We start from the raw sequence: 23,694 nt of genomic DNA, 5'->3' as shown, positions 1-23,694 counted from the left end.
AGAGTCCCTCACAGTCTTCCACTCCCGCCTCAAAACCCATCTCTTTTCCACCGCCTTCCCTTAGTCCCTCTGCTCCCTCCTGCCATCCTTGCTTGTGTGCTGTCTCTGTCTACTGTCTTGTCTCACCACTATCGCCCCCCCCCCCCACATAGTACTCAGTGTTTAGTGTCATCTCTGTCGTTATATGTTTACGAACGTCACCCCCCGCCCCCCCAGTGTTTAGTTTTTGTGTAGCCTATTGTAAAGCGTCTTTGAGCCATGGAAAAGCGCTATATAAGCCCCATCTATTATTATTATTATTATTATATTAGAGGTGTCACGATACACTCAGTTCACGATACGATACACGATATTGGGTTCACGATAACGATACGATATTTTAACAATATTTTTTTGCGATCGATTTGTAAATTGAGGGGGCATCCTCCCCTCTAATTTGAGTAATTTCACAATTTTCATCCTCTGTGTCTATAACGTCCCTCGTCTGTTCAAACAAAGCAATGACAAGGAGAGCGAGCATGCAATCAGATGCAGATCAGTGCCACCATGTTCAGCTTCTTTTTCTCACGATATGAGATTTCATCTCAACGATACATATTGTCACGTTTTGATATCGTGATATATCGTGGGACGATATATTGTGACATCCCTAATATATATATAAATTATATGGATAAATAAACTACGTATAAATAAGGTACATGTATAAACAATCAGGTATCAGATATTGCACAGATATTAAAGTGCAACATGTTATTGTTGTTAATTTACCCCCAACATGGTCACTTACTCTAAGTTGTTGTGGATGTAACACAATCATTCCAAACCATTTTCAAGATTTGATATGAAGAAAATCTGCTTTCTGAATTGAGGGACTTAAAGCAAGTAGAACATAGGCCTGACTCACTGATGGAGAGACACAGACAGACAGACAGACAGACAGACAGACAGACAGACAGACAGACAGACAGACAGACACACACACACACACACACACACACACCTACCTGACAATCTCCACTTTAGTGGCGCACTCAGACTGTTTCTCCTTCCACGTTGGGTCGTCCCAGTCCAGCTCATAGAACAGAACCACCAGAGCCGGCACCAGGTTCAGGTGTTTGTTCATCCAGCCTGTCTTCAGGATGCCTTTAGGGATGTACCACTCATACGAGGTCCGCTGGAGAGGGAGAGACAAACGACAGTATAGAGACTCTCACACCAATGTCTACATTGTACAACATACAGCAGCACTGACGTGTGGTAAATGGTAAATGGCCTGCATTTATATAGCGCTTTTATCCAAAGCGCTTTACAGTCAGTAGGTACATTCACCCATTCACACACCGATGGCGGCAGGTTACCACGCAGGGTGCTGGCACACCAACGGGAGCAATTTGGGGTTCAGTATCTTGCCCAAGGACACTTCGACATGCAGACTGGAGGAGCCGGGAATCGAACCACCGACCTCTTTTATCCAAAGCGATTAGTGGACGACCCGCTCTACCTCCTGAGCTACAGCCGCCCCATATGTGCTAAGTAGCTCAGTAGCCTACTGTGACTATCGTTTCTTTTGATTGACTGATTATTACTACAGTACAAAGAGGTCAAAGACCATCCTGCAGGGGACAGTAGAGGGAAAGCGGAGAAGAGGCAGGCAGAGAAAGTCCTGGATGGACAACATCAAAGAATGGACTGGCCGCAGCTTCCAGACCCTGCTAAGAACAGCTGAAGACCGTGAGCGATGGAGATCCTTGACTGTCCAAGCATCCACCATGACACCCCTACGGCCCTCTAGGCCATGGGATGAGTGAGTGAGTGACAAAGAGGGCTTTTCTGCTGACTGACATTTTCTCTTGACTGACTGATTATTACTATAAAGAGGACTTTCCTTGGTCTTCTTTCTGCAGCCAGCTGGTAGCCAGCTGGTAGCCAGCTGGTAGCCAGCTGGTAGCCAGCTGGGCAATGGTGAATGTGCGACACGCAGAAATGCTTCGCAGGTTCCAACACCAACCTTCTACTGCCCGATGAAGACCCGTGAGGGTCGAAACGTTGTATCTTTGTAATTAAAAACTCACCGTGGGAACTTCAAAAACAGTGTGCAGATTATTTTTTCCTTTTCCAACACGAACCTGTCATCAACCTAACTACGGTAATAAGCTGAATGGAAACTCCAAATTTCGAAAAGAAAAAATCAGCAAATACTGCAAAAAGGTTTTTACGTCCCCTTGAGGCAGATTTGTTTGTCTGTTGATGGAGAGGTTATTCTAAAAACATGTTTTGTGAAATAATAATGACGCAGAGTTACCTCAACCCTGTGTTCTGCACAGCTGGCAGCTTGTACAGTCTGATTCTAATTTTGGGATTGTTGACTTTTCAAAGTTCAGTTAGAATTTGTGCAAAACCTGAATGGAAATCTAACTATGGTCTGCTAGTATTTTATTTTTTGCATGTGTGGCACCCTAGGAAGGTTGATTGTTTGACTGCAAAAAAAAGGGAGAAAACTGTCTTTCAACAAACTCAATCCGCAATTATACAGTGATGGTCCTGGAGGCACATTTGTAGAGGAAGAACAGCTGATATGTTCACCAAATTGCATGTAATTTTAATTTATAGGGTGGGAGGTGGGATTATTTCTGGCCCCAATTATGAAATTGTTTCCTTCTGTTCATTCCCTCATCCACCAAACATTATACACAAAATATCTCATGCACACTCCATTTGTAATGGGAACTAGGAATTTCCCAGGTCAAAGACAGGAACGCCACCCTGTGACGTCATCTGACCTCAGATTTCATCCCCCAAGATGGCAGCTCCGCACTTCAACAGTAGTGAAAGTTGTAGTAAATACTGTTTATTCAAATTAGATAGTTCCTAGTTCCCAATACAAATTGAATGTGCCATCAGACACTGCTTATTGAAATTTAGTCAAACTTGAGGAAATTATGCATCTCAGCATGCATTTTCCAAATTACTGACCAGAGAGACTGTGTCATTTGTGGAGGACATGTTTACAATACTGTTACCTTGTTAATTTTGACCTGTACTTCTAGTGCCCCGCTGTGGCCAATCAGTGTGATTTTGAAAATGTTAACATTTTCAAATGATAGCAATCAATTGGGAGAGGTTGATGTGAATTACTTCTTGAGGATCTCGCTGTCTATTGCTCACCTTGGTGCGACATTTGGGGTACTCGTGGTCTCCTGGGAGGACTTTGAAAGAGATGGGGACTCTGTCGGCCCGGCGGTTAGCGCAGAAGGCATCCCAGATGGCTCGGTGCACTGCATTGTAGACCACATCCAGCCCGGTCAAAGCTACAAAGGCCATGGGCCGACAACATAACTCTGGAGGGAGTTCCCACTGGGAACCTGCCATCATGACTGTTCAACACCTAAAAGAAAAACATCAGCATTCTCATTCTAAGATCAGAAAACAGAACAGCTATAAGATCAGTAAAGGAAAACACTCTCAGAGGCTCTTACACCACTCATTACCAGAAATGTGTCATAGTCAATGTATGCCAGGAGTGGTCAACCGTAGCTCTCAAACACCAGCAAAACTGTATCTATAGCCCCCTTTGTGAACGTTTAGATACTCTTTTCAAACATGCTAAATTGAAGTTCAAATTTAAGTGGACAGCAATTTGCTAAATCAAAAAATAAAATACTATATTGAAATATGTTAAATATATTCAAAATCCTAAAAGAAAAACGAATATTATAGAGACAGACTGTGGCATGTTTGTGTTTTCAATAAGGTTTCTTAAAAAAAAAAAAAAAAAAAACATCTGATTTGATTTGATTTATTTATTTCGACGGGACAATGCAAAATTAATGAACACAATAACCATGGAACAGATAAAAACATCTGGAACATAATAAAAGTGTAAAAATCGCCGGATTTAGCACAAGGCTAGTTTCCATCCGTTGATAATAACATAATCTATACATTTCCTATGTCAAGTGAGTACGAAATACTGCGTCTACTGTAAGGCTACCTGTTGTTAGTGTTTTAGCTCAATGTGTTATGACTAGTGTTCTTGTTGGGAGAAAACTAGTGTTGGTTTGGGTAAAATGATATCGATTTTGAGACATGGACGCAGTGTTTTGGTGCATTTTGGAGGACGCTAGAGTGACAGGCAGCTAGAAGCTAACCAACGTTAGCGGTGTAATGCTAATGTGACACAAACACTTAACGCTATCACATTCAAATGAAAGTCTACTGTATCTCATTATATGACAGTTTAGCTACTTGCTAACGTTAGGTGACGAAGACAAACATGACAACATAGCAAACAGGAAGTAAGCTAGCCATTGCCATTTAACCTTATCCTGTCATGTCTACTTGATGTCCTGTTATCAACTGGTAATAAAGTTGCGTTTTGCGTGTCACATTATGAAGTAACTAGCTAGCTAATATATATTAAGAAAAAAACATACCGCGACTGCATCACATGAAGTGAAGGGTGTTAAGAGCGAGTAAGCTGCAGTCCACTAGCTAGCAGTCGGGTGGGTTAAGGAGAAGAGGCTAGCTAGGCTAGCTGTCTGGTCTGTGTACAGCTGGAGCTCCAGGCCAAGACGAGTCGTTTTATCCCAACTCCGGATCTGGTCATCGCCCGAAAACCAATCTGCGGTGTGTCATCAGTCAGTGGACAGATTCCACAGAGACAGAAGTAAAGTAGCTATTCCAGCAGCTAACGTTAATTGGAGAAAAACACAAGCTAGCTAGCAGCCGGTTTGTTTGTATTTCCGGTCACCACCTTCTTCTTCTTCTTCTTGTGGTTTTAATGGCGGTTGGCAAACAGCTTTCGGGTGCATTACCGCCACCCATTGACCTGGAGTGTGGACTAAAATCTATTCTCTTTGTCAATCAATTTTCTCAGATTGTATTAATTAATCTTGTTGATATTAAATACTTCTTCTGTTGACTTTTATGGCAGTTGGCATCCAAGTGTTGCATTACCGCCTCCTACAGGATTTTGACATCTTTGAGTGCAAACTATTTACAGTGATGTGCTCCCATTCCCGATACTGTGTCCATTGTGCTGCATTCACGTACTCCTCGGAAGCTCGCACTTAGTTGTGAATTCGTAGTTACGACATGACACCATTCAAGTGCTCAAGTTGGTCAGAAAGAGCAACAAACATGGATGACAGGTGGCCAGAAGTAAGGTTGTTTTCTCGTGGCTGGTGTTTCCTTACCAAAAGCAAGTAGTGGGTCATTATGGTATAGCCTAGCTCCATAGGCCACAATTGGCATCTACTAAAATAAATGATAGCTATGAACAGAATAATGAAATATATAGGCCTAACTTTTTAGAGTCAATTGGTGACACGGACTCCATACTTTCCGCCATTGTTGTAGCCTACTCCCGAAACCTCACGTGAGGTTTCGAGGTGGTCCTCGTCTGTGAAGATGATCTTGCTGAACACACATTTCCACTCCCATAAGCTTGTGTTAACCACATAGGCCTACCTTATTTCATGCATTTTAATAGAAATCCCCATACTAAAATCCTATTGACTTTTTCCCCTTACGAACCAAGATGGTGGCGATTTGCTACATCCGACTCATTCCTGCGGTACTCTATTGTCTGAGTCTGTGAGAATTCATGCCTCAGTGTTTTCTCAATCTCCTCTCCAGAAATGAGAAATGTCCACAATGTTCAGGAACCTTCTAGCACCATCTTTTTTCAGTTTTTTCACCTTAGACAACAGATAAGATTAACAGATTTTCAAAGTAAAACGCTTAGTCGAACGTAGGTTGAACAGCCCTCCCCTTCCAGATAATTGAAAGATGAAACTTTAAAGAGGACACTAAACATTTGATCATGACGAGTTAATTTGCATCTCACCTCAGACAAGACAGGACACGGCTTTCAAGTCTGACATTTACACACATTTTCGCCAAATAGGGCACTGCTAGATGATGTCACTAGGTTGACTGTACAGTAGGCCTACAGTAGAGTAGCCATATACAGTAGTGGAGCACAGGCTAGTTGAAGTGTTTGTGGTACGATTTGGAATTCTAACAGGCTCACAGCACATGCTGTTGTGTTTCTGACTTGCATTGTGGTTGTTTTGATTCATCAAAACATTCTATATAGTGTACAGTCATCCTAGTGACATCATCTGTAGGTATAGCTAGGCAAATTTAGGTAGCTAGGTAGCTAGGTAAAGGTAGGTAGGACTTGACTTGACTTGAAAGCAGTGTCTTGTCTGAATTGAAATGAAATGTTTCATGTCCTCTTTAAGGCTGAAATGGGTTCATTTGAGACTTTATGATCTGAGGGCCATGTAGGCCTACTATTACTAACATTAGTCAGAACTTTGTGAGATCATGAATCATTAATTTCCACTAGCCTAACTACACTTCATTTATTAAAAGAACCACGTTATTCTTATCTTGCAACAATGCATTTGAAATGAAGAGTGATGATTGGGATGTTGTAATGACTGACCATGACCACTAGATGACCTTATTCACAGATGAAAGCTCATATAGCCTATCGGCTCATACATACATCACAGTTGCTCGAGTGACATCACTGATGACATCACAGTTGGGCAGTCCAGTTGCTCGAGTGATTTTTTTTAATTTATTTTTAATTTATTTATTTACCTTAAACCTATGACCCAAATCCTTATAGGCCTACATATGGGGAGACACAGGGATGGGTTGTGGGGGGAAAATGGTAAGGGGTGTATAACACCTAAACATGATAAAGTTGGAGATATTGCATGGAATTACTTCCAGATAAGAGAGATAGAAATAGGAATCAGCAAAAATCTGATATAAGATTTTCACAGTCTGTGATGGTAGCTGGGTTAGGGCTGATTGGCACAAGTGCACAATACACAGTATGTGACATAATCACGAATCACCAAATTGTATATATGATGTTAAACTATAAGCTCTTTTGAAAAATACTGCGATCCAAGTCAAGTCAATTTTCTATTACCTATATAAATTATATCGTGCCAAATCATAAAAGTTATATCAAGACACTTTTCATATAGCTCGAGCAGGTCATGGGCTTTTCATTTTAGACCCAACATTTGAAAAAATGCTCACACATGAGCGAGCACTTGGCGAAAGGAAACACTCCTTGCTCAAGGTGGGCGGCCATCTGCTTAGACCAAGTGAGAGAGAGAGAGAGAGAGAGAGAGAGAGAGAGATTGGGTGCACACAGTAGCAATAATAACAATAACAATAACTGTAGTAAAAATAAAAATGAATACAATCTCATGACTAATAAGGCGGTGGGGCGCGCACTGGGAAGCACACGATATTTCTAGTGATAATAATGCACAACAGTAATAACATAACACACACACTATATACTAGGAATCGAGCGCGCTACCAGTGATGTCACAATGCTGATGATCATCAGTGATGTCACAATGCACAATTGCTCAAGTGACATCACTGATGACATCACTTATGACATCGGTGATTTATGACATCACTGAGATAATCAGTGGGATGACATCATCACTGATGACATCATCACTGAACTTATTAGCCTCAGCCAGGAAGGATGACATCACTGATGACATCATCACTGACATCATTAGGTAATTAGGGCAATCACCTAATTAAAAAATCAGGCTCCGGATTATTTCTCTATATATCTATCTATCTATCTACACACAGACAGACAGACACACACACACACACACACACACACACACACACACACCCACGCACGTGCACGCACGCACACACACACACACACACACACACACACACACACACACACACACACACACACACACACACACACACACACACACACACACAGCCTATATAGCCTATGTGAGCATGGAGTTCATCACTGTCCCTGGGCACACAGAGGTTAAAACTCAAACTGGCAGCAGTAGTAACGTGGGTTAGCCCACAGAGCAGAGCAGAACTGTCTCCGCCTCTGGCCCGCCCCCTTCAGCAGAACACGCACACACACACACGCACACGCACGCACACACACACGCACACGCACACGCGCACACACACACACACACACACACACACACACACACACACACACACACACACACACACACACACACACACACACACACACACACACAGCAGCAGCAGCAGCAGCAGCAGCAGATCCCTCCCTCCTCCTCTGGTCCTGCCCCCTCCAGCAGAACAGCCGCATCATCATCATCATGTCCTTTATGACCATCCCTCCAACCACTCCCTACCCACCCCTCGAACCCTGAACTTCTACGCTGTGGATGACCTCCAACTTGCAAATCAGCAGAACAACTTCTACTGCAGATTTGAAAGACAAAGGAGCAGCCCTTTCTCTCAAACACACACAGCCCCCCACCTCAGCAGCCACAATGACCCCACCAACAGCCAATTCTCCCCTTGCCCCCCCACCCCTCCACCCACCGCACCTCCCTCCCCCGGAGAGCGACACCAGTCCCCTCCAGGAAGTCGCCCCCTCCACCCCCCCTCCCCATCCATACTGGAGAGTGATGTGAATAGTCTCTTAAAACGCCAAAACCCCCGGACCTGATGTAGTGTCGTCCTCCACACTGAAGCACTGTGCAGACCAGCTTGCTCCAGTCTTCACACACACACACACACACACACACACACACACACACACACACACACACACACACACACACACACACACACACACACACACACACACACACACACACACACACACACACACACACACACGTGACACATTGACGTTTAAATTAGACCTGCTCATGTGATCAATCGTTGGCTGGGAGGTTATGCTTTCACCCGGCAGGAGATCTCAAAACAGATTTACATGAAACTTGGTAGAAAAACAGGTGACTCAACTTAGAACTGATCAACTTTCCACGCCCACTAGACAAAAGGGGGAGTGGCAATGACCGTGGCCAATCACAAAAATGCGCTTAACTTCCACACAGATCACGTGACACAACAAAACTTTGTAGAAAGGTTGGTCATGGAAGGCCAAGGAAGAACTGATTAACTTTCCACACCCACTGGTCAAAACAGGGCGTGGTGAAGGGCGTGGCTATAAAAAGGTGCCTAACTTCTAAACAGATTAACTTAACTCCACAAAACTTTGAAGAAAGGTTGATGGAGCGGAGGTTTGCACTCTACCAAGTCCAGTCCTCTAGTTTCTTTAAATGAATTATATGAGACACTGTCTTTTGGACAGCAGCACTTTGACTGTTTTTACATTAATATTAATGAAACCTTAATATTTCTTCAGTAGGTTTTAGCTTGCTATTGCTATTTTGCTATTGTTGTTGTTTTTGTTATTGTTGTTTTTGTGGGTGTTCACCCTGTCTTACCGTCTGTCTCTGATGTCAGAGTGGTTTGGCGGGAAGAGAGACACCTGGCAGAGGAGGAGAGGAACGTTGTCAAGATGAACTCTTCAGAAGTGGTGAGAAAAAATATCAGTTGCATCACTGATGTTGCAACACACACACACACACACACACACACACACACACACACACATATCTCTGTCCTGATTCTTTCTTTATATCTTTCTTTATAGAAACAGAGAGACACCAGTGGACCCAGACGTCACCGCTGTGATCAGTGTGACAAAACATTCACAAGACTTCAGCTGTTAAAGCATCAGAGAGTTCACTCAGGAGAGAAGCCGGTAACACTTTACAATAACGTACACAAATCCTATAGTAGTTACTGATAAACTAACCATTAACTAATCGCCAGTTAATCATTCGCTAATGAAAAATTTGGCATTAGTTTATCACTAGTTAATCATAGTTAATGAGTAGGTAGTCATTAGTTAATGATTAGTATCTAATTTCCTGAGTAGAGTAGTTAATCAGTACCTAATGATTACTAAATTTCAGCTCGTGAATAGAGTAGTTAATCATTACTTAATGATTCCAAAATGTCAGTGCGTGAATGTATTAGTTAATCATTAGTTAATCATTAGTTAATCTTTTTGTGTACCCTATTGTAAAGTGGTGCATCATACTCAGTAGTTTATGAATACTGAATCATTACCTGTCCATTAGTTACTCTTTTCGCACCCTAATATAAAGTGAAAGATATCCTTATCAAATAATCACTCCCTCCAGGTGAGATTCGAACCCTGAACCCCAAGATTGTTAAATTGTAAGTCTGGTTCTCTACCATCTGAGCTAACCAGCCTGTTGCTTGTTCGAGCCATACTATTGAATGTAGAGCCTGAGACCAAGTATTATAGTTTAAAGGTATATTCCACCCAAATACTACTTTCTGTCCAAGTACTTACAAGCAGTGTTGGGAGTAACTAGTTACTAAGTAACTAGTTACTGTAACTTAACTACCTTTTTCAGTAACTAGTAATCTAACTAATTACTTTTTCAAATTCAGTAACTCAGTTACAGTTACTAAAATAGTAACTGGACTAGTTACTAGTTACTTTAGGACATGAAAATAACGGACAACTTCAGAGGATTACCCAGTTTCTGATCCTCAGACCTAGTCCGGGGAAAGAGCTGCAGCCAGAGCCCCAGAGGCTAAGGACCTTGATAGGCTATAAGCCTCCCCAATAAGCGAATGTTCAATGCCACACTGTGGCACAGCAACACTAACATAATGTGTGCATTAATAACAATCGAAGCGGACTTTTAAAAGTAACGCAAAAGTTACTTTCCCTAGTAACTAATTACTTTGAAGTAACTGGTAACTTTAAAGTAATTAAATTACCTTTTGAGAGAAGTAACTAGTAACTGTAACTAATTACCAATTTTCAGTAACTTTCCCAACACTGCTTACAAGTACTTAGACATAAGTAGTATTTGGCTGAAACATACCTAAGTACTTGGACATGAAGTAGTATTTGGATGGAATATACCTTTAAAACTATAAGTATTTGGAGAGAAGGTAGTATTTGGGTGGAATATATCTTAAAAACTATAAGTACTTGAACAGAAAGTAGTATGTGGATAGGACATAATACTTAGTCTCTGACTCTACAGACCTATAGTATGGCTCTACCAAGTAACAGGCTGGTTAGCTCAGATGGTAGAGAACCAGACTTACAATTTGACAATCTTGGGGTTCAGAGTTCGAATCTCACCTGGAAGGAGTGTTTATTTGATAAGGATATCTTTCACTTTATATTAGGGTGCGAAAAGAGTAACTAATGGACAGGTAATGATTCAGTATTCATAAACTACTGAGTATGATGCACCACTTTACAATAGGGTACACAAAAAGATTAACTAATGATTAACTAATGATTAACTAATACATTCACGCACTGACATTTTGGAATCATTAAGTAATGATTAACTACTCTATTCACGAGCTGAAATTTAGTAATCATTAGGTACTGATTAACTACTCTACTCAGGAAATTAGATACTAATCATTAACTAATGACTACCTACTCATTAACTATGATTAACTAGTGATAAACTAATGCCAAATTTTTCATTAGCGAATGATTAACTGGCGATTAGTTAATGGTTCGTTTATCAGTAACTACTATAGGATTTGTGTACGTTATTGTAAAGTGTTACCGAGAAGCCTTACTCCTGTCAGGAGTGTGGGAGCTGTTTCAGTCAGTTAGGTAGCCTAAAAACACATCAACGCATTCACACTGGAGTTAAACCCTACAGCTGTGACCAATGTGGGAGCAGGTTCAGTCAGTTAGGTCACCTAAAAACACACCAACACATTCACACTGGAGTTAAACCCTACAGCTGTGACCAATGTGGGAGCAGGTTCAGTGAGTTAGGTAGCCTAAAATCACACCAACGCATTCACACTGGAGTTAAACCCTACAGCTGTGACCAATGTGGGAGCAGGTTCAGTCATTTAAATAGCCTAAAAAGACACCAACACATTCACACTGGAGTTAAACCCTACAGCTGTGACCAATGTGGGAGCAGGTTCAGTGAGTTAGGTAGCCTAAAATCACACCAACGCATTCACACTGGAGTTAAACCCTACAGCTGTGACCAATGTGGGAGCAGGTTCAGTCATTTAAATAGCCTAAAAAGACACCAACACATTCACACTGGAGTTAAACCCTACAGCTGTGACCAATGTGGGAGCAGCTTCAGTCAGTTAGGTCACCTAAAAACACACCAACACATTCACACTGGAGTTAAACCCTACAGCTGTGACCAATGTGGGAGCAGGTTCAGTGTGTTAGGTCACCTAAAAACACACCAACACATTCACACTGGAGTTAAACCCTTCTACTGTGTCCGCTGTAAGAAAATGTTCAGACACTCAAATACTGTGAAGAAGCACCGCTGCATCTAACCTGCTGAAGAGCGCCTCCACTGTCTCCAGTGGGAACCAGTTTCTCTCTGTCCAAGAGGACTGAACGATACTGAAAAAAAAAATCGAATTGTGATTATTTGTCACACTTTTTCTCTTGAAATAAAACTTTGTTTTCAGTGTGCAGGATTTATTATGTTACATGTTTTAATATTTTGTTACAGTTTGGATCAAACTCTCTGAAGAAATGTTTTGCTGCCTCTGATTTGGAAATTGCAGAAGTTCATGTTGCAATTTCATTTTATTTCATATTTTTATTATAATTGTTCTGATCATCTCTAACTGTTCAACCAAACATGTAAGGAAATAAATCTTCAGTGACAGCAAAGTCTGAATTATGCAGAATTATGTTGATTTCTCAGTCATAAATCTTGACATTTTTGACACATTCCTGACACTTTCTAAAAGCGGACTCATTCCTGTGGTGCTCTATTATAAGAATTATTCACAAAAGTTGACTTTTTTAACTCGAGCGAATGGGCGAGGAGGCGAAAAATCACATCATTTGCGCCACAGAAGTTTGCGTCATCCGCACTGCCCGGGGTGTGTGTGTGTGTGTGTGTGTGTGTGGTGTATCACATCTCCTCACGTATTTGCATTGACTTTCTATGTAATCTCGTTGTGGAAATCGTCCCCATGTGAACGCCCAGTAAATCTAATTATTGCTCGTCACTTTCTCTTCAAGTCTTCTCCGACTCCCACTGAGCTTCACAGGGCGACACAGGGTCGACACGGGCCTAGTCGTATAGGCAATAATGACTCTTTAATGCTGAGGCAGTACTGTATGTAACACAGTGAACCCAAACCCAAACTCCTCCTCCTTTCACATCTTCATCATCATCATCATCACTATACAATATATCAGATACAAAGACTAGAACACAAAGGGATGACAACAAAAGGACAGATTCCTCCACCTGATTGGCTCGTACAAGATTGAGAAAAGAAAATGAAAACAGTGCTTTAATAGGCCACTTTAGAGCTATATATCATGATGTATATAGATTGTATATATACTGTATATACTAGGTTCCCTTCAGGTTCTGATTAGTACACGCTGAGGGGTATTTCATAAGCTTTTTGAATACACATTAAAATGTCTCTTTGCACTAGAGAAACATGAGTTTTTTGGCTACAGGAGAGTAACACTGTTTACAAGCCAGTCTCTTAAGTGACACTTCACATCATCCATGGCCGACTCGAGGGCGTCGGTCTCGTCAGCGGCGTGCGTCCACTCCACAGGCGGCGTGGGGAAAGAGAGGAAGCCGGTCTGTCCGAGAAACCGGAACCGTCCGCGTCTGAGAAGCGGACCGGATCAGACCGCAGGTCCTATTTACAGATGAATTGCGGACATTTGTGATTGTTTACGAGTTGTTGCCAGGAATGAGAGAGAGCGGGACACCAGAGAACAGGTGCGTCAGGTGACACACCTGTATCAGGTGAGACTAAGAGAAAGGTGGACGTCCTACACTGCTGCTCCAGTCTTCTGCAGAGGACATGGAAATGAAAATCAGGGCTGGCTACTCAATACCTTAAAAATATCGAGTGAAATAACCCAGTACCAAGTAGTATTGAAACTTCTCCAGTTAAACCATACCTGCATTCAATCCTTTTTGTACACACATCTAAAACAAATCTGTATGGTTTCGCCTGCAGCCAATCACCACGAGCGTTCTTTGATTTAATGTGACGTGTGATTGGCTCACTATCGCAGCAGCTACAACCCATACAGTCTGTGGCGGTGAAGTCGAGCGCGGTGTACGGTATGTGACAGAGTTGGCAGTTCCCCAAAAAGAAAAAGAATGAAAAGGGATAAAAAAAAAAGTATTGAATAAAGTACTCTATTGGTATTACTAACACTTTAAGGGTATTGGTATTGGTACTGGTACGTGTACTGGTATTGTAATTTTTTAAATGACACCCAGCCTTACAGACTTTGTAGATCTAACAGGAATAAACCGAACGGGAATCAGAATCCTGTGGCGTTACATTCCTCAGTGGAAGAAAGTCTGATGGGAGAATGGATGTTCAAAGGTCTGTCCGGGTCGTCGTCATCGCCACCCCCCTCCCATTAGAAAACGCTGCGTCAACACTTCCTGGTCCTCCAGCGTGCGTCTGCACAAACAGGTCATCCTCTGTCCTCCAGCGGGGGGGCGGCTCGTAACCATGACGACGAGCCTCACGACTTGTTGTTGTCATGGTCGTAGAGGTCGAGCGACGCCTGGATGTCTGGGAGCTCCATCTCACACACCACACTGCGAGGAGACATGGAGGTCCGGTTGAAGAAGTGACCGCCTGGATAGATGAGGAGGAGAAGGTCTCGACGTTACTGTCGTCAACATCAGCTGAGATATGAAATGTGTGTGTGTGTGTATGTGCGCGTGCCTGCGTGGTGATGTTGGCTCAGGTAACAAACACTAGCAGAGGACCCCATCTAGTGGAGAAACTAACACATTACAGCAAACCTGTAAAGAGCTGATAAACTGAAAGACTGCCCAGTCTAGTAGGAACGGGGGGTCCCCGCGCACCCGAAAGATATATTTTTCTAACATAGATTTTTGTACTCCTCAAGGTGTCTAATAAACAAATTTTGTTGTTACCCCGTTGAAATAGTGTCCCATGGGTCCGTTTGGCGGCCATCTTTGCGGGCATATTGCGATGTCTGATGAAAATGGATCAGGGTCATAACTTTTGAACTAGACGTCATACAGAGACAAATGACACCACTTTTCTGTATGATTTCTGCATGAGGAATTGATTGAGAGGGTTGTTTTAATGATTTTAACAGGTTTGGTATAGTAAAACTCAAAAACATTTGAAAAAAGTGTCTAATTTACTCTCAAAATCTTGCAAAAGAAATCTATCTACATATTAGTCCATGGGCCAGAAGGGTTGGGAATAATGCTCATATTGATTTTTGGCAAGGTATACATCTCTAGAGTTAGAAAGTATGTGAGAGCATTGCACCAATGGTAGCTAAATGTGTGTTATCACTCGATTTATAACACCATGCAAAACATAATAGTTGCGGGACTTTTAGGGACATTTGAGGCTAAGTTCATGCAAATCAAGTCTAAAAGCACCAGATTTTGCCCAGAATTAGCCCAGGGCATGCTCTAACAATTGAGCCAGAGTGCCCGAGCCGGTGACCCCCGGGGTCACCATGGCGGCCAGATCCAATATGACCACTGTCCGAAAAAGATTTTGGCTATAACTTTTGAAAGAGATGAGCTAGAAATACAGACTTGGTGTCTATCTTATGTTTTTTGACCATTAGAAAGGTGTTGGAATGCTTATCTTTACTAATGAAGATGTGTGTGGACCCTTAATCTGCATATTTCCAAGATGGCGGCTACCTGAATATGAGTTTTACCATAACTGTTGATGCTTTTAGTAAACTCGGTGTCCATTTTATGGTTTTTGAGTTTTAGAAACACATTGTAATACTCAGATTCATGATTTAATCTATCTATAGCACTCTACTTTGCATAGTAAGTAGGCTACCAATATGGCCGCTAACTGATTTTCTTTTTACATACACTTTCATCCAGATTGAGTGTAGACTTGTAAGAATAAGTTACCATCAAACTGGTGGAAACAAACAATCTACAGTATGTAGCCTATCTTACAGATTTTATTGAAACAATTAGAGAAATATAGTAGAACCCATTCCCATTGATACAGGTAATAGCCAGTCTGTGCATCAATGCTCTCCATAAATGTGAACTGCTATCAATACTGATCAAACGTGTTTAGAATTTGAACAAAATATTACAATATCAGAAACAAAAACAGAAGAAAACATATATTGGTGCCTATGTACAAGTGAGTAGTAGCCTACTTATGTCCATGGGTTGAATTGAGTTAGAAGTGCTCAGTCCTTTTGATTTACCAGGGTGACTGATTTTGCATAAAATACTTCAGATGACAAGTGGTTTTTGTTTATATCCTTATATCCACAGCCAGATTACTAAAATAGTGTTGTCTCGACCCTCATTGTTGGTACAGGCAGTCTTGCATCCACATTGAGGTGCCACGGGCTCCAGCTTTACAGCATTCACAGCACCCACTACATGACTTTTTGCAGACACAGCAGAGAATGATTGCTCAGGCTTTACTGGCATCTGGAAGATGGGTCCAGTAAGGTTCCAAAGTCTTGGTCATGGAGTCCCAGTACCAGCCCCACGTACTGAACTCTGGATATTTTGCTGGACAGAGGTTGCCTGATTCCAGTAGTAGAAGCTGGCCTGCAGCAGTCCCCATTTTACATGCTGAATCAGTGCATATTGGGTGGTAGGCAGGTTCTCCTGATGCATTTGAAAAAAGCTAATGTCTAGCATCATCTACTTGGATGGAGCCACAGCTTTTGCTGTACATGACAACCCCAAGGTGAGGGCGACCAGGGTTTTGGGATGAACTCCTCATTTCTACCAAGAAGGATGTTATACTTTCCAACAGATCTGAATATGACATATCTGCACTTCAGCCTTCTAACCATCCTGAAGCAGACACTACAGTAAAATGATTTATAGCACCTGGCATATGCTGGGCTAGTAGCCATAGAAACTCAGGATCCATACGTCCGACAGTGATGTTGTAATACTTGCAATACGCTTCTTCTACACATTAGGCCTCACAGAGCACTGGATTGGCTTCACATGTGGAAAGTACATTTATGTTCACAAAATCTGCAATGTTCTTGGTCCCCAGAGATCACTGGCATTACATCTCTTCCATGTGCTAAAATGATGTGATACTACATCAGCCTTCCAGGGCTATGGGAAAAGGAGTGGATGGGCAGCTTGGGAAGCAACATCGGATCTCACTGAGACCGTGGACGCCTTCACCTTGGAGCCTGAACCGATCAACTCAGATGTCGATGTCCAAAGACTGGAAGCATTATGGTTGTTGTCATGTCCAGCAAGAGCTGTGTCTCCAGCCAAGTAGATGAAGCCAGACATCAGCTTTTCTCAAATGGTACCAAGTCCCTTGATAACTTGCCTCCCACCCAAGATGCACTGATTCAGCATGTCAAATGGGGACTGCTGCAGACCAGCTTCTACTGGAATAAGGCAACCTCTGTCCAGCAAAATATCCAGAGTTCAGTACGTGGGGCTGGTACTGGGACTCACATGACCAAGGCTTGGGAACCTTACTGGACCCATCTTTCAGATGCCAGTAAAGCCTGAGCCATCATTCTCTGCTGCAGCTGCAAAAAGTCATGTAGTGGGTGCTGTGAATGCTGTAAAGCTGGAGCCCGTGGCACCTCAATGTGGATGCAAGAGTGCCTGTACCAACAATGCGGTCAAGACAAAAATATTTGATTAATCTGGCTGTGGATATAAGGATATAAACAAAAAACACTTTACACTCAATCTAACTTAACCCCCCCAACCCATGGACATACCTAAGTGTTACTCACTAATTGTTTCAATAAAATATGTAAGATAAATACTGTAGATTGTTTGATGGTAACTCATTCTTACAACTACAAAAGTGTATGTAAAAAAGAAATGGGATAGCAGCCATATTGGTAGCCTATTTACTATGCAAAGTAGAGTGCATAGATAGATTAAATCATAAATCTGAGTATTACAATGTGTTTCTAAAACTCAAAAACCATAAAATGGACACCGAGTTTACTAAAAGCATCAACAGTTATGGTAAAACTCATATTCAGGTAGCCGCCATCTTGGAAATATGCAGATTAGGGCTCCACACACATCTTCATTAGTAAAGATAAGCATTCCAACACCTTTCTAATGGTCAAAAAACATAAGATAGACACCAAGGTCCCTATCGTTGCATCGGCGCTGTTTCTAGGCCGAGCGGCTGGCGCAGCTCAAATCAGTGGGCGTGGACCAGCGCACTTGATATCGTCGTGCTGGCGCTAGACGCAGCCTCAACCATTACAACCACGCCTTTTAAGCGTAAAATTATGCACCGTCATGCTCATTGGATAACTGCAATAAACGAATCGCACGCTTGCCTTTTTAGCTCCAATTCCAGTGATCCCGCAAAACCAGACGAAAGCCAAACGCTCTGCCCCCCCCCCCTCCCTTCATCAAGTCTGTCTGTCTGCATTATAGGCTATTATTCCATATTATTATGCTTCTCAAACCAATCTAACTGCAGTTTCAATACTGCAAGCATGTAAATACGCTACACTATAGCAAGATCAAAGTGAAAATAATGTACTAAACGCATCAGCTAGAAAAATATAGCCTATTAGATTGGTGAAAGTTTGTCCAGAAAGATATCGTTTTCTCTCCCCTGCTGCAGGTAGAATGATGCACATAAATATACCCTACATTATGTAAAGTCATTGCATAAATGTGTTTTTATTGTAAAACTAAATGTCAAGTAGGGCCAAGTTATTGGAGCGGACATCACAGTATAGCACATCACAGAAGCGCGTTCCGCTGTCACTTATCTAAATCACGTTAAACCCACAAGGGGTATATATAGGCTCAAGAGGACATATATGTTTCACATAGGGTGGTGTTTCATTTCGATGTTTTATTTGGTCCAATATTGAAATGTTCTACAATTGCAGGTTGTCTTACCATTACACATTATTTTAGATCTACCTTTTATATCTATTTCAGCTCATTTGGTTGCTATTTAGTAGCGAAATGGAGGACCCAATTGCATGCTGGGAGTGGACATTCACAGGCAGTAAACTTACAACTGCTATTTCCTATGGGAAGCTGGGTGCTGCTATGTGTTGTGTCTGTTTGAGCGAGGGAGTCAGAGAGAGAGAGAGAAGGGTGACTCAGAGGCAGAAGAGCACTGGCGCACTGAATAGGCCTGGTTTCAGAGAGAGACAGAGAAGGGTGACAGGGGAGAGGCACAAGTGCACTGGCGCACTGAATAGGCCTGGTTTTCAAAGGCGCAAAGCGCTAAATTTACGGCAGGTGCGAAGATAGCAGTACGCCGGTATTTAAGGCCGACACGCCCACTTTGGCCCATTCTGGGACTGCGCCACGCCCATTCGGCCTAAAGAGCATTTGGCAGCGTAAAGCCATATTGATATCGTCCCAAAACAGGCGCAAGGCACGTTTTTTTGCGTTTAAGGCCCGTTTTAGCGCTGAAGGCTTGTGGGAGAATAGGGCCCCCTGTCTGTATTTCTAGCTCATCTCTTTCAAAAGTTATAACCAAAATCTTTTTCGGACAGTGGTCATATTGGATTTGGCCGCCATGGTGACCCCGGGGGTCACCGGCTCGGGCACTCTGGCTCAATTGTTAGAGCATGCCCTGGGCTAATTCTGGGCAAAATCTGGTGCTTTTAGACTTGATTTGCATGAACTTAGCCTCAAATGTCCCTAAAAGTCCCGCAACTATTATGTTTTGCGTGTTATAAATCGAGTGATAACACACATTTAGCTACCATTGGTGCAATGCTCTCACATATTTTCTAACTTTAGAGATGTATACCTTGCCAAAAATCAATATGAGCATTATTCCCAACCCTTCTGGCCCATGGACTAATATGTAGATAGATTTCTTTTGCAAGATTTTGAGAGTAAATTAGACACTTTTTTCTAATGTTTTTGAGTTTTACTATAACAAACCTGTTAAAATCATTAAAACAACCCTCTCAATCAATTCCTCATGCAGAAATCATACAGAAAAGTGGTGTCATTTGTCTCTGTATGACGTCTAGTTCAAAAGTTATGACCCTTATCCATTTTCATCAGACATCGCAATATGCCCGCAAAGATGGCCGCCAAACGGACCCATGGGACACTATTTCAACAGGGTAACAACAAAATTTGTTTATTAGACACCTTGAGGAGTACAAAAATCTATGTTAGAAAAATATATCTTTCGGGTGCGCGGGGACCCCCCGTTCCTACTAGACTAAAGGGGCAACCTATGCGGCTGAAAAATGAAGCCAATGTGGAAGTGGCTTAAACCTGCATTATTTCTAATTGCCAGAAAGGGGCGACTCCATTGGCTGCAAAAATAAGTCTGATTGTATAGAAGTCAATGGGAAAATGACCCTACTTCTCACTTGATTTATCACCTCAGTAAATGGTCTATGGGTTAGGGCTGCTCCTGCCCCACAAAAAACAAGATGGCGACGGTTCGCATTGGCTCAGGGCGCTTTCACACCTAGCTCGTTTGGTTCAGTTGAATCGCACTAGAGTTAGTTTTCCCCCTTGGTGTGGTTTGTTTGGGCAGATGTGAATGCAGCAATCGAACTCTGATGCGCACCAAACAAGCGGCCCGAGACCTGTTGAAAGAGGTGGTCTCGGTGCGATTCCAAACAAACTCTAGTACGGTTAGTTTGTGGTGTGAACGTGATCTGAACTTGATCCGACCCAAATGCAGAAAACCGCACATTTTTGGATTAAACGAGCTGCGCTTAATAAGCTGAGGATGAGCATTTTGGTTAAAAACATCTTCATTCTTCACATCATGTTTTGATGAAACTGCGTGGATTATTTTGGGGGGATTTTTCATCAGCAGACCAATCTAACATTACAGGCTACCTCTCGTATGGCAAATGGCAAGGAGATGGTCTCAGCGCAGCAGCTTCTTCTGTTTCAGTTTCAGTTTATTTATTTAACAGGAAAAAAAGCATACAACACCAAGAAGGTAATTCAAATACTTTTGGGCCCTACTCAGCATAAATGCTGGTTTTCAGAGGGTTCCTGTCCTGCAGCAAGAGAAAAACAAAAACACAGTTAAAGTGATAGATATATGAAAGATGGGGAAATTTCAAGAAACAGAAGAAGAGGATTCAGGGTTGTCTGGCTTAGGTCATGAGGCAGCTGCAAGTGTTGCCTCATTACCCAGGTCAATGACCGCAGACCTGGGTATTTTCTGAGTTTGTGATGGCACGAGTGGTTCGAGTTTGTCTTGTGGCTGAGAACCTGGGGAGGAGGGAGCTTATAAGGGATGGCGTAAGATGATATTGGATCTGATAATATAATTTCATTGATGTTAATTTGAGGTAGTTCTCAAAGTCTAATGCACTAGCTCTTTCAAGTGCAATACAGTGGTGTGAGCGATAGGGAAGATTTAAACAGATTTTGTAGGCACGATTGTACAGTCGCTCCACAGGTTTTAGAGTGTCCTTAGCAGTCAGACACCAAATTGGTAGGCAGTAGGAGATATTGGTGAGTATAACTGAGTTTACATAGATATGAGCTAAAGTCTGAGAGAGAAATGGACGGATTTTATGGAAGACAAACAATCTTTGTTTAATTTGCTTCACTACCTTGTCTATATGTAGTTTATATGTAAGGTTTGAGTCAAGCAGAATTCCTAAATATTTGTATTTATTTACTACGGCTAAAGGTTCATTATTTATCATTATAGGTTGATACTTTGGTAGCTGTTTCAGGGGGGATTTGAAGTACATGCATTGTGTTTTTTTTATGTTTAACTCATTCAGGGCCAATGACGTCTTTGACGTGTTATCAGGAATAGCCCAGAGGGCCAATGACGTGTTTGACGTGTTTTTGTTTTTATTACTGCAGGGCGTAGTTCAAACACTTCCTCAGCCTGTGACATAGTATCAGGTCCCTAGCATCTAAGACAACACGTGAACAAACACATACCGCAGCTGTTGTTTTGAAATTGAGCAAGAGGAAAAGCAGAAAACGGATAAACGCTTCCTTGTGCACTATGTGCAGACAGGAGAAACGCCATTGAAACGCCCCTCGCGCGCTGCAGGAGCTGGTCGCTTTCCTGTGTGCCAGCCGGAGAAAACGGGAGAAAGTAATCCAGAGATGCGTTTGATCATCGGAGGAATGAGGAAATGATCGATCAGAGGGCGGCGAGGACGTGTTGAATAGCCGAGGGGAAAACGGGAACGATCAAATAGCAGGGAGGATAGGACAGTCAGGGAGACATGGACGAGGACGGGTGGACCAGAACAAAACAAAATAAACACACGGCAGAAGCGGCAGTCACAGCAGCCCGCTGTCTGTTCTCAAGAGCTATTCAGTTGGTTCATGAAATCGCTGGGCTGCGTGCCCTCCAGTGTTGCTCCTGGCCAATCCCGGTGCCACAGGGCGTGGTTATTGCTTATCCTATGTGGGGTTAGAAATCACGCAACGAAGGGGGATTGTGTGTGTGTGTGTGTGTGTGTGTGTCTGTCTGTCTGTCTGTGTGTCTGTCTGCACACTCACTCACACTGCTGTATTGTTGAATGTAAAAAAAAGCACTTCATGTGTGTATATATATATATATATATATATATATATATATATTTTCATTTGTGTCATAACGAATAGTATTTACATGTCTGATGTCAATACAGTTCAAAATAAAATAATTGAGAGCGAGTTCTGCTTGAGAATGTGTATTTTACAGAAATTGACTTTTCTCCTGTTTGTCATCTCAGAGAGACCTTTTGGGTGAAAACAGGGTGTATATAAATGGATATAAGTAGAGTACAGAACATGCTAAAAGCTCACTTTTTTTTTCCTGGTGAACCCAGAGACGTACATCTTCATTTTGAGGTATTGCAAATCACTCTGGTGCTAATAGATAATTTACTGTGGATCTTGAAAGATGACCAACAATTATGAAAATCTTTGGCCTGTGCTAAATATTGGCAGTCCTAAACTGGCCATGAATGAGTTAAGGTGAGATGATTTGTGTGTAACCAGTTGTGGAGAGTGGAAAGATCGAATGCCAGTTTTGAATTTATTACATTTATATCTGGGTCTGATACATATACCACGGTATCGTCTGCATACATTATGGCTTGTGTGAAAAGGCAGATAGATGGCACATCATTTATGTATGCATCGAATAGCAAAGGTCCTAATATTGACCCCTGGGGGACCCCAATGTTATAAGGAGCCTTTGAGGACTTCTGTGATCAGAAGATTGATTGCAGCCTCTTCATTAGGTTATTGCATCTCCATAGCCTATAGAGAGACTAAGTGACCGCCTACTTCCTGCTTCAGCACTGTACCAGAGATTTTCATCCGCCATTTATTTTCCCATATGTATTTCGTAAAATGAGTATAAAAATTGTTTTACTGGTTCAAACCAAACAGTACAGATATATTTAGAAACGGGAGAGATCGCATAACATTTCACTGGGACGAAAACGTAAAAAAAGAAATGTGGTTTAAAGGAAATATTTTTTCTCAGTTTTTTTTTGTTTTGGTCCAAGTGAAATGTTCTATGGTCTCTCCCGATTATAGCGTTAGCTGATCCGTTTGGTTCGACGGAGTACAACAATTCACAACAACAATCACCGGATTCAAATTGCTGCTCGATAATGAACACATATCAGCCCCACTCGTGCGTTCTGGGTGGCAGACTTTGATTGACAGGTGCTATAGCATGGTTGGCACATGCAAAATGTCGGCTATGGATCTTTGGACAACATTGCCCATCACACACACATGATAATTTCAGCCATCACAAAAATTCTGGGAATTT

General features: G+C 42.1%; 2 protein-coding genes across 2 annotated transcripts in view; both read right to left on the bottom strand.

The window, feature by feature from the left end:
• The window catches only part of LOC310790578 (trafficking protein particle complex subunit 11-like), a 49,365-nt gene extending 44,618 nt beyond the window's left edge, over positions 1-4,747 (bottom strand). Inside the window, exons 1-3 of the mRNA XM_083652286.1 lie at positions 4,437-4,747; positions 3,169-3,388; positions 1,008-1,177 (exon numbers count right to left, since the gene is read on the bottom strand). Of these exons, the coding sequence (XP_083508412.1) occupies positions 1,008-1,177; positions 3,169-3,375 (377 nt within the window). The 5' untranslated portion in view covers positions 3,376-3,388; positions 4,437-4,747. The remainder of the gene's footprint in view (positions 1-1,007; positions 1,178-3,168; positions 3,389-4,436) is intronic.
• An 8,269-nt stretch (positions 4,748-13,016) lies between these two features.
• rnf130 (ring finger protein 130) overlaps positions 13,017-23,694 on the bottom strand; it is an 82,669-nt gene continuing 71,991 nt past the window's right edge. Inside the window, exon 9 of the mRNA XM_083651401.1 lies at positions 13,017-14,574. Coding sequence (XP_083507527.1) covers positions 14,459-14,574 — 116 coding nt within the window. The 3' untranslated portion in view covers positions 13,017-14,458. The remainder of the gene's footprint in view (positions 14,575-23,694) is intronic.

This window comes from Poromitra crassiceps, assembly GCF_964638095.1.
Source record: "Poromitra crassiceps genome assembly, chromosome: 15".
NCBI lineage: Eukaryota > Metazoa > Chordata > Actinopteri > Beryciformes > Melamphaidae > Poromitra > Poromitra crassiceps.
The sequence above is the reverse complement of the archived record's forward strand: the minus strand, read 5'-3'. Positions and strand labels throughout refer to the sequence as shown.